General features: G+C 45.8%; 1 protein-coding gene across 13 annotated transcripts in view; it reads left to right on the top strand.

Moving 5' to 3' along the window:
* Positions 1-12,558, top strand: part of LOC147448570 (uncharacterized) — a 294,875-nt gene that overhangs the window by 176,462 nt on the left and 105,855 nt on the right. For all 13 annotated transcript variants that reach the window (XR_015189365.1, XM_086521155.1, XM_086521154.1 and 10 more), the window contains 3 exons: positions 2,204-2,253; positions 9,260-9,302; positions 9,409-9,507. Coding sequence is in view for 12 of the 13 variants with exons in the window: in XM_086521155.1 (XP_086377281.1) it covers positions 2,204-2,253; positions 9,260-9,302; positions 9,409-9,507 (192 nt within the window). In the remaining variant the exon portion in view is untranslated. The remainder of the gene's footprint in view (positions 1-2,203; positions 2,254-9,259; positions 9,303-9,408; positions 9,508-12,558) is intronic.

Below are 12,558 nucleotides of genomic sequence, written 5' to 3'. Positions count from 1 at the left end.
GGGATCAGACTTAACAGGTATACCAATCCATATTATGCTCTATGCTGATGATATCATTCTAGTTTCTGAGACACAGGAGGGACTACAGAGCCACCTACGAGACTTGGATAATTTCTACACACATCGATGGCTCACAGTGAACCTTGGCAAGACCAAGGTCATGATCTTCCACACCTCCAGGACAGTTCAGAGCAGAGCAGTACTCATAGCAGTAGGCGGGCAGGTCGATGTGGTTGATTCATATGTATACCTGGGGGTGACTTTCACTGGCACCACAGGCAGATTTTCCATGGCCTAGGTAGCCTGAGACCGGCTTACACGAGGATATGCAGCGCTGGCCACCTTGGAACGCAGATGCCATCAGGCCCACTTCTAGGAGCCCCGCACCAAGGGGTGGCTTTTTGACACTCTAGTCACACCTACCATGATGTATGCAGCCGTAGTATGGGCACCAGGGCTATCAGCATCTGTATGGTCATATATAGAGCGCCCACAGATCATCATGATCTCCTGTTTGCTCCACAGCAAACCCTCAGTACCACATGACATCATTAGAGCAGAGCTAGTTGCACCTCCGATGCTAGTAGAGGCCCTCTTTCAGACAGTTTGTTTCATCCAGCGCATGCGAGAGCTCCCACCATACAGACTCACCTGTAGAGCTTTTGAGGCATCGATACAACTGCATCAGGAGGGAGACACAAGGGCATGGTACTCATAGGTCATACAGTGGTTTACATCCCATGGCTTGGACATCACGGATTTTCCTCCTTTTCAGTATGATCTTGACTCCCCTCACATACGCCTCTCACACATCGAGAGGAATTAAGTTCTCTGACAGGATCTCTGGCAGCTATACATCAGGGAGACATGGATCACACCCAGAGAGTCTCTTCCTACGAAGAGAGAGTACTACAGAGACCACTTCCTGACCATTCTAGCAGATGGGTTCATCCAGAGACCGAGATACATGGATGTATACATGCCACATAGAGCACGGGTCACCATTGGACAGCTCAGAGTATCATCACATCAACTAGAGATTGAGGCAGGGAGAGCTGCACATGTTCCCAGAGCAGAGAGGATATGCAGACTTTGCACAACAGAGGTTGAGAGCGAGGAGCATTATGTATGCTGATGTAGAGTATATGAGGAGATTAGAGGCAGATATCCGACCTTGTTAGCAGATCAGCCCACCTTACATCAGATTTTTGAGTCCAGAGACCAGCGGCAGTTCAGCCGCTTCCTCATAGAGGCACAACAGCATCGGGACTCACTCCTTCAGGCGGCATCAGGTGGGAGAGATGAGCGCCAGACACAGCTCATGGACTTTTTTCAGAGGCCCACAACAACACCATCACCTCCGACCATCTAGAGAGGAGTGACTCTACAGCAGGTTGAGGAGGTCCGAGCTTGTAGACGTCCATGTACCCATGGACGTAGGGCACCTCGCCTACACCAGAGAGAGATTTAGGAGATCGAGGAGCACTATTATAGATCTTTGGAGGACCGACGCATTCGAGCTTTCGCAGATCCAGCCGCCATCTTACGTGGATTGTTCACACCCTATCCGCCCATGCATTATGTATTACATCCTGACTATGGGGCTGGATGGAGCTAGAGATAGGATAGACGTTAAAAAATCTCTCTCTCTCTCTCTCTCTCTCTCTCTCTCTCTCTCTCTCTCTCTGAGTGTGGGTCGATTGCAACTCTTCATTCCCGCTTCTCTTCCAATCGGTGCATGTAGGCCATGTCGTCCACTGTATGAGAGCGCTTAGCCTTCATTAGCCTTTGGTGGCTAGGACCCCTCTTTACTAGGAGCATGGTGTTTCCTGTGGGAGTTTATGAATTGTAGGCAATGTGTTTGGCTCATTCTACTCCCATATTATATTACAGACATTGCATATTTTGGTTCCATCTTCGAAGAGTCCCACAAGCGTTTCCCCTCTTTTAGGTTTGATGTAGCCCAATGGGTGGTTTTTTAAGCTTACAAAAGGATCTGTTCTGTGAAAACAAAAATGTGCTCAGATGACCTTGGAGACCAGGAAAAGTGTTCTATGAGGACATAAAATGCACATTCTTAGTCCAATAAAAGAGTTGGTCAAATCTTAAAACTATAGACACGATGTATAATTAATAAAAAATCAATGTGCATTCTCATTCTCTTTTTCTAAAAGAATGCTTCTTGTCTTTACTTCCGATTCAGGGTGCATTTGCAAGGTTTCAAACAAGCATGTGTGCATTAACCATTTTAAGGTATCCTTTTTATTTTCTCAATCTTGCGTTTGTCAAAGATTTATTTATAGCAATAAAGTTTCACTTGATTATATTCCATGTTTTACTTGTAGTCGTACACTAATGTCTCAAGTTCCCCCCCCCCCCCCCCCCCCCCCCCCCCGAGAAAAAGATCCTTCCGTTAGTTAATAAAACTTCCCATAGGGCTACAATTACCTCTACTAGAGAGGGCTACATCAACAATAAGGAAAGACTCTCCCAATGAAAACCAACATACGTACAATGAGGGCTAATTTAAGAGATGGAAGGAGGAAAGAGCCACACAGGTGGGCGGTAGTGCCATTTGGGCTCACCTTGGACCATGGTGAACAGGGCGCCAGAGTCACTGGAACGCCTCTCTGCGCTCCCGCATGCGGTCGGCGTTGCCCTGAAGTCTCTCAAACCTACCCCTGAGAGTATGGATCAACTCCAGTCAAAAATCACAAAGAGTCTCTGCCGATGGGACAGGGCGAGCCTCGAAGATGCGGAAGCAACGGGTGCACCACAATGAACCAGAGTGTCAGGCCACAGACGAGCTCCCAACACACCTCTCTCTCATTGCACCACTCCTGGGAGGTAAGCTCTGTAGTAGACTGGAGTGTAGGTTAACCCCCCTTGATCACTATCATCTTGCTAGTGGAAGATAGCTCAAACTGTAGCGCAGGGTCCGTGAGGGTGGACCAAGCAACTCCACCCCAAGTGTACTGTCGCGCTGCGGAGAGAGCTGGCATTAGCCGAAGAACCCGAAGCCAAACCTGTTGTGCCATGGGGCAGTCCCATAGACAATGACGCTGACTCTCCAAAGGATGGTCGCAAGCTGCGCAGGTTGCCGAAAGGCCTCTATGTACCAGCCAGCTCCCCACTTCCGTAGCACTATGTGCAATCAGCCACTGAAACAAAGTGACTCGCCTCAACTGTCTGGAGTCCCACAACCGCACCAAAAAGCGTGACAAGAACTCAGCTATGAGACCCTCCTCCTGCCAATGCAGTGCTGCAACAAGACGAGCCTCTCTCTATGCTGCCAGTATATGACGCCCCAATCGAACAGTGTATTGAAAGAAAGGGATCCCAGTGTGGTTAGCAGAAGAGAACGGGTCTCTCCAAAACCACTCTCTAGGGTCCCATTGCACTCGTGACAGAGGGAAGCTCTCCCACCTGATTGCAACACTTAATCTTGATTACATGACTTAATACTTGATGAACAAACTTAATTACAAAGATTGACTTACAAGGGAAGACTTGATTACAATAACAAGACTTGATAACAAGACGAGAACTAGCAAAGGACTTACCTTGTAGGAGCCTCACAACTTGATTACAAAGATTGACTTACAAGGGAAGACTTGATTACAAGAACAAGACTTGATAACAAGACGAGAATTGGCAGAGGATTTACCTTGTAGGAGCCTCACAACTTGTGTTGAGAAGATTGAGAGGCTTGTAGCCCTAGACCTCTATTTACACTAAGGACTAAAGAGGTTAAGACCCTTCTAGCTTCTTCCTTCTAAGGATGTAAAGAAAATTCTACGTTCTTCCTTCTAGAACCTTCTACTGATGATGTAGGCAAGGTTGCAAGCGATGCCATAAGCGATGATGTAGGCCATCTCCTAGGACCTTCTAGAACTTTCCTCAATCTTCTAGAAACTTCAACACCATTCTTCTAGAATCTTCCAGAACCTTCTAGAATCTTCTAGTGTTTTCTTGTAGGAAACTCAAGAAGACCGACTCTCAATCATGCATGACAGACTGAATATTTTGGACCATTGCCGCCACGTTCTTGCGAGGAAGGCCATGCTATTATCTACTCTTGCACAATAGTCTCAGCCATGGATAGTCATGATTGCCTCGCTATGTCAGCAGGTTACCACTTCCGCCTTTGGTTACTAGCAGATCTCCGTGTGGGAGATTGTGTTTAGCAAGATAATCGGTCGTATCCCTGGTTGCCTGGCTACCTCTAGTTTACTCTTTGCTTGGAAAGCTGTTACGGCTCATCGTTCATGGCATGGCAACAACAATCAAATGGGAATTCACTACGCTTGGAAAGCATTCACTGGAGTAGGGAATGCATTCTCTCTTACTCTTGTTGACTGATTGTCACAAATTCTTGACGTGTTCACACCATTGAAGACCCGGAAGGTTAGGGCTCCTGGAGCCTAACCCTAGCCAACTTGTAGATCCCGACCGAGGGGCCTAAACCCTAAAAGTAGTAGAAGCAAAAAAGTTCTCACCGACTTACAGTTCCTTGTTGAAAGGCCCAATTTTTTAAGAGTTTCCATAAGGGACTCCGTCCGATGGGGCCCAAGTTTCTAAGGCTTAAATTAATGAAGACACACACTCACAATTCTCTAAGGCCTAATGAAGGCACAGTTGTACGGACAAACCGGATTTTGCGGTACGCTGCTGATGTGGGCTGCCGTATAGATTTTTGTAAATCATGTTGTTGATGCAACAGGTTTTGTGATTTGTGCTGATAGTAGGTGACGTGGCAGATTGTACGTATAGCTCTTTTGCGATAGCTTTTTGGAGATCAAAAGCTTTTAGACTTGTAGCTTTTCATGTATTGCTATTGAATGGCTGTGGACCTTTCAATTCATGTGGTGGGCTCTCTCTGGCATTCTCGTGGGAGCAGATGCACAGTAGAGCCACTGACCTTGTAAAGTGTTGAAGCAGTAAAAAATATTGAAATGGGCACGAGGGTTTGGGGCCTGTGCTCTCTTGGGGTGGAGCTCCGCCACTCAGCATCTCATGTGTTGTTCATCTCTTTTAGTTCGATTGTTATTGAAGTGATTAAAAGTTTCTCATCTTTTCTTTTTTGTTGGCAGGTAGTGGTATCAGAGCTTCAATCATGTGCTTTTCTAAAAGCATACTGGTCCTACCAAGAACAGATAAAGCACAACGGCATTTATGGGTTCTGTAGAGTACCTATAGTTTCTCGTCGAGGAGCTTCGTGACATACTTTTGCGACATCCTCAAAAGAATCTCTTGATGCTGCAAAGTTTCCTATAGTTTTTGAGCTACATGTTACCACCTCTGATGCCCCAGGTGGTACCACCTCCTGCGGAAGCAAAAAGTACAAGAGCTTCCAACCGGAAACCTTCTCAACCGTCTGTTCCAATTGGGAGAGTCTTTACAAACATGGTGCATGCATCTGACTCTCATCGTGTGCAACTGCCTCTGCCACCGCCGTTGCCACCACCTCCCCCACCACCACTGCCACCTGGGTACAATGGTTTGAGCCCGTATGGATATCCCCACGATCCATATTCGGGGTTTGCGCTTAATTAACCAAAGGCTTTCTAGGATGGCGGCACGACAATCAATTTTTTCACTTTCTGTGGAGTGAAAGATTGGAAGAAAGCATTGCAATGCCTACAACAATTCAACAGCATCTATGCTTTGAAAAATTATACGAAGAATCAAAGATTTCACGAGCTGTGGGAGTTCTAAAGGATAATGCTGTGCAATGGTGGAGTTCAATCGCGGCCGAACCGCATGCTCCAAGGACTTGGCAAGCTTTCAAGACTATTTTTGCACAAAGTTATATGACGTCCCTGCTTGAAGTCTAGATTTTGTCAGAATATGGCAACTTGAAAATGCTTGCCACGGAGACCACGGAAGACTACGACCAAAGGTTTCTCGACATCTACCTTCTGGTGTCTTTCTTCAATTTGATTTCCTTGGAGGACCAATGCGAGCGATACACAATTGGACTGCCATCACGGTTACAGGAGTACTGTCTACCTTAACTAGTATCCACAATGCAAGAGCTTATGGACTATGTTGCGGTCGGTTACAAGCTTATGAATAGAAAGCTAGAGTTTCCCATAGAAGGAATTCTGGTAACAAATCAGAATCCTCAATAACAACAAAGTCGAGATTCTCGTGAAAGCCAACCTCAAAGGCCTCATTTGACGCCTAAACTGATGCACCTGTTGACCCGACGCCTACTTTGACAACCGGCAGAGCCTCGGGGCCACCTCCGGCTAAGAGAGCTAGACCTACAATGGGGCTTGTAGGTGATATTTATAGCATAAACCTCGAAAGTTCAAATGAATTGTGCAGAGGACATGGCAAAATTAATGGCTTTAAGCCCTAATCTTCTTTGACGCGGGAGCTACCAAGAATTTCATCCATCCCGACTTTCTCAAGCAGATGGACTTGAATTACGATTCCCAAGGACGAGAAATTGAAGCCAAGTTAGCCACCGGTCCAACTCAAAAGGTGGTACCTCTCATCAGTGGGCTTCCAGTCACTATCCAAGGATACCGGAGAAAAGCTGATTTCCACGTCATGAAGTTGGGAAATTGCAACGTTCTTTTGGGCATGCCCTCGCATGACAAGAATGATACGACACTCCAGATTTGGAATTGTATGATCACCTTGGTGTAGGACAAGCCAATTGGCCTCAAAGTTCGACTGTCCAAACAAAACCTTGAATGAATTTTCTAATTGCTTTGTATTTAGATACCTTTTGAACTTTGTTTAAGAACATACTGTTTGAAAATCGTTTGAAATGGATGTTATTTGTTTAAAGCTGTGTTGGTGCGGGTTTGAAAATTGCTTGAGTCTGGTTTTGATACTAGTTTCAATGATTGGTGATTTACTCCCAGGAGGAGTATTGAAGAGAATTGATGTTTGAGAATGCAAATGTTTGAGAATTATTGTGCCATGGTCTGTTGATGTTGATGTGCCTATGGGCACATCAACTTAGTTCCCTCCCTTTGCTTTTGTACATATCCCTCGAATGCATAGTTGTGTTAAATGCGATTTATACAATGTGCACGGGTTTAGTAGCAAATAAAGTGATTTAGTTTTTTTTTTCTTCTTGTTTTCTTGTGTCCCTTGCTTTTATAGTTTTGTGAGTGTTTTATCCCCTCTTATAATTTGTGAGTTCAAACTATTCTGAACTTATGAAGGTATATAACGTTTGCTACACATCAATAATGTCTATCTTTCACTGGTCGCCCAAATGCATCCTGATCTTGATTTCGCTTGGTATCGTTTCATCTTGCACATGCAATGTGGGATTTAGGATTATGGCAAGTACTATATGCTTCATTTACGCAGGGATGTTGAGGATGCCTAGGATGCCTAACAGATCCAACTTTTGGCTGATACGCGCCCATTAATTGAATGTGAATCGACAACGCTTTGTTCGGTTCGTGTACGTCTGCAACATAATGATAAATGAAAACTAGATAAGTGGCAGACTCACGCTCGACATTGAGAATTTGTGGATAAGGGATGTGCCTCAAAACAATTTTTTAAGTACCTCCATCATTCAAGGGCGTCTCTCAAACCATCAAGAGGGTTATGCTCCGATCGGGCTCTTGGACAACCTTAAAACGTGAGTTTGCTAATTGGGTGGGATTGCCTAGGTATGTAATTTTAGTGCATTGAGACACCCATTCAAGATGAACACGGTCTGGGTGTGATGGCTAATTTGCTATGCCGGGATATCAAGAGCTTCGATATGGAATGAGAAAATCGAATGTCCCTCGGAATGAGCCTTAAATATTTTTGAGCTAACTTGAGTTGTTTTGCAGATATCATGTAATCGCAGACGATTACTCTTCTTTCAAAAAGGGGGGATGTCACAAATTGCTGAGGTGCCTAGACACTGAACCTAACCCCAGCCAACCTACAGATCCCGGCCGAGGGGCCTAAACTCTAGAAGCTGTAGAAGAAGAAGAAGTTCTCACCAACTTACAGTTCCTCGTGGAGCGACCCAATTTTTAAAGAGTTCCCACCAACTTATGGTGGGACCCCATCCAATGGGGCCCAAGTTCCTAAGGCCTGAAGCAATGAAGACACACACACACACAATTCGCTTGCGAATTCAGATGATGACGTGGCACAATTGTATGAACATGCCGGATTTTGCATTGCACTGCTGACGTGGCAGGTTTTTGCTATTCGCGCTGACAGCAAGTGACGTGGCAGATTGTATGGACAGCTCTTTTGTGCTAGCTTTTGGGCAATCAGAAGCTTTTAGACTTGTAGCGTTTCATGTACTGCTTTTGAATGGCCGTGGACCTTTAAATTCATGTTGTGGGCTCTCTCTCTCTGGCATTCTCGCGGGAGTGGATGCAGAGCAGAGCCACGGACCTTGTAAAGTGTTGAAGCAATATGAAGAAATACCAAAAGGGGCACCACGGGTTTGGGGCCAGTGCTCTCTTGGGGTGTGTGTGGTGTGGGTGTGTGTGAGCATACGTTGGTACCTAGTTCTACACTTACTACTGGGCACTCATGACGTTAGTGGGGACGTTGTAGTATTTACTCAATACTGTGCATGATGGAGCTGATGGTCATGTTGACTTGTGGATGACTGCAGTGAGTCTATACCTTGCACTTTCTTTCAAAGGTGAATCTGGGCTTATCCTGGATTCAACTAGGTGCATACATTGAGGACGTTCCCATAGAGAATAGCTTAAGTAGTGAAGTAGGATCTGTTCCCACATAAAGAGTTTAAAGACCTTTTTGCATGGACAATATGTTGAGTTTGAATACACTACAGCCACCTTACCTTGCAACGTGTGACTGGCATTACCTGCGCTTACATCAATGACTATTGCAGAGGTGTGATATACTGGTAGATACTGTCGGAAAGTGTAAGGTGAGTTCTAGCCTATGTGTGGTGTGTATTGCCAGTGATCCTAGCTAAGTGTGGACATCAACGGCTCCTGTGTGTGCAAAGTACGGTGATTAGTGACTGTTTGCTAGAGTAAAATTACCAGTATGAGGAATATGGGAATGTGTATACAATGGCTTTTTCACTCTTTGGGGATTAGTTAGTGTAAAGCAGAAGATAAGGGTGGGCTTACCTCATGTCAAGGACACGGTAAACCCTTTGTGCAAAAACAAGATATACAAGTTCTAAGCAGTTCACTGAGAGTAGTAAATTATGGGCAGCATGCTTTGAAGCTGTCAATCTGTCAATGATTTGGAATCTATTGTAGCTGAGGTATCTTGTCTGTTTTCTTCTCAGATATTTAACAGACTACATCAACAGTTTACCTCTCTGCATAATGGTAATGCTTCTATACCTTTCCTCAATGAGAAGAGAATTATTTTCCTCTCTTTTTGATGTGATTCAAACTTATCTTCACGATTCTGGATGTGTTTTGTGTGTGGCAGGCACGATTAATAGTCAAACATGATGTCCTTATGATCTTGGTTCCTTTAATTGGAAATTGTCCATGGAAGCGAGAGCGTAGAAAAGGAGAGAAGGTTCTGGTAAATATTTCAAAGATTGAAAATGCACAAAACAGTCCAACTAGCAAAGGATAAAACAAGTACTTTGTGTCTGATCACTGCTTATTCTGGCAGCATTTTGTTAAGGGGATATTCTTCATGGTGCACTTTTTCGATTGATTATTGGATTACCATTGTAGGCGGATGATTTATGGAGGGGCTAGCTTCCTCTTTTTTTTTTCTTACGGATTATATGAACCTTGTCAAGGCTCTGGTTCAGTTACCATATACTCTTATCATGTTTTGCATTTTTCCAGTTAAAAAGGTTGGGATCACTCAATGGACATAAGAACTAAGCTGGCGTGTTTGTCATGGGTCCTGGATGTTTCCTGGTTGTGGTTGGATAGCATTGCTCTAAGGCATCATTAGCATGCACTAATTTAATTTAAGATAGTCGATTTATTATATCTTCAACCCAATGTAAATGGGTTGGCAGTCTAAAACAGATAGCGAAGGCATAGAAGGTAGACATGTGGTTGCTACACAGATTGATATTCTTTACAACGTCTCTATCCTGCAAAATTTGCTGGACCAATGAAGTGTGGATCATAGCTGGGATGGGTGTATTTCACTGAAGGTTTATGGGCCCACCCCAATATTGTCTCCATTCTCAACGCTTCTGCATCGACCCGGCCATGCTGAACCACCGCCCCCCCCTCGTCCCGTTCATGTTGCAAACCAGGTGTTCGTGTTGGCGCCACCATAGCTGAATGGCTCTGCGAGTCCGATTTCCAGAATTGTAGCAAGCTTTTGCAACTTTATTAGTTCGTAGAATTGCCAGATCAGCAACTTTAATGTTCGATTGAAGTCAATAGGCTTGCATGTGTGCATCTCTTGCTGCTCGTTGACGCTGCTTACAGCACAGCTTCGCCGGACGGAGGAGCTGCATGTGCCCACTTTGTCTATCCTGACAATTCGTCTCGGCCACCTATCTGCTGTGATCCACATCTACATTCAGCTTTGCACCGCCTCCTAGCCAATTTTCTTGGTGTCCATGCTCGGTGCCCTGGTCTTATGCACTTGCAGGTGGGCATAATCCTCTCCCTAACTTCTCCACTGCTGAACGAACTCATATAATGATGATGTAAAGGAGGTGGGTGCAGTAGAGCATGCCAGTACTGCCAAGTACTGAGCTCAGAAGAAAGTTAATTACAGAGGGGAAGGTATGCAAGTGCATTAAGATAACATGGAAAGAAGATATTTTCAGGTGACGAGGGGGCTACACCATAGTTGGTGATGACAGAGATCAGCTGTAGCTGTAATTGAAGTTTCGTAGGTGGAGCTGTGTCCTGGCTGGATGTAGCGGAGATAATGTGTCCTGCTCTCTACAGTGGGTGCTCCTCGGTGCAATGTGCGTGAAATCTCACTCCAACAGAATGCAAACACTGAAGAAAATGAACAACAGGGAAACAAACACAGCGACTCAACAGTAGAACCTGAACAGCATGGGACTCGACTAACTCAAAGGAAACAGTACAGACCCTGGCATGGCAGCGCGCTCATCTCCAGCCCAGAACTCACGGGTACAATGGGGGGTGTCGAGGCTCAAATGTGCAGGGATGGTGCAGGCGTGTTGTGCCTGAACGCGAGACGCTAGACTCAAGACGCTCGACCACACAAAGTAGATGATGATAATGACTCAAACAACATACAACCATAAAGAGCCACCAATGGCTCACAAAATATCCAGTCCATCTAAGTCTATCTTCAACTGTGATGGTGGTGATCTGGCCACGGTGTCCACTAGACCACCACCCGTATCCTTGCCATGTGTCACTGCCAAGGCGAAAGTCCTTCCAGTGTGGCCAACTGTAACTAACTGTCTGTCCCGTTCCCATGGCACTGTAGCCCTGCTACAGGTTGCCCGCCACAAGAACGCTCACCGTCTCGGTGAGAGGAACACTGAATTGGAAAAAGAAACCACTAGGCACTGCATATGTACAAGAGAAAGCCCTTCTAGTGTGGCAACTGTAACTAACCGTCTGTCCCATTCCCGTGTCACCGCCAAGACGAAAGTCCTTCCAGTGTGGACTCCAGCCGGACTCCAGCCCAACTGTATCTAACTGTCTATCCCGTTCCCGTGGCATTGTAGCCCTGCATATGTACAAGAGAAAGCTGAGCAGAGTAGTCCAGTCCTGTCACCTAAGGGAAAGAGTCGTTGGCTCCGCTACACCGGAAGTATCCACCTTCGTAAGAGGAGCCATCAAATCGATAGTGGGAGGCTGTTGTTGCTGTTGGACTCTGCTCTGAACAAACTGGCTTCCTGTGATGACTGGAGCAGCGTACTGCTCAGCGGATGGAAGCACCTGTCCTACAGTGTACTCAGGCCGTCTACTAACACAGCCATGGTCGTGTGCATTAGCAAAGCCATCGCAAGGAACTCGCTGTGTCGGCTGCATCTGTGGCATGGGGGCTGGTTGCTGAAACCCCTGAGAATAGTATGGGAACTACTGAGGCTGAGCATATCCTACAAGAGTCTGTGTAGTGGGTCCTATGAAATGTGTAGAAGTACCTTGTTGTGCATATCCAATAGGAGTCTATACCTGTGTCCCTGGCCCCGTCCATCCATACCTTATAGCCACTAGAGCTTGAACTCCCATATCGCCGTGTAGTAGCATGTCACGAAACCCTTGTACCTGAGCTTAGAGGTCGTCAATGATTTTAGACTTCTCTGTCAATGCGTGGCGCAAAGCAAAAATAGTAGCATCTCTATCTTCGATCGCACTCTCTGTGACACGCAGAGACCCTTCCATAGCCGCATATGTGACTGAGTGGCACTGGTGAGTAGCAGCTAACCTCTCTGCTCCAAGCTCAATGGTAGCAATAGCGTGTCTGGACTCCTGAAGTATCTCCTCCGAGAGCCAAAAGAGCGAGGTAGAGTCCGCCAATGTTGAAGATCCCGCAAAGGTGTCTGATGGGGCACGAGTAGTACGTGGCACAGCTGGCGCACTTGTAGCATGCAAAGGAGGTGTATCCAAGACATGTGGAATGGGTGTCGGTGGAGTGGGTAGAGAGGAAGAGAGAGTTGGAGGT

This window comes from Adiantum capillus-veneris, chromosome 10, assembly GCF_014529385.1.
Source record: "Adiantum capillus-veneris isolate H3 chromosome 10, ASM1452938v2, whole genome shotgun sequence".
Lineage (NCBI taxonomy): Eukaryota > Viridiplantae > Streptophyta > Polypodiopsida > Polypodiales > Pteridaceae > Adiantum > Adiantum capillus-veneris.
Note: the sequence above shows the minus strand (reverse complement) of the source record. Positions and strands in the feature narration are given on the sequence as shown.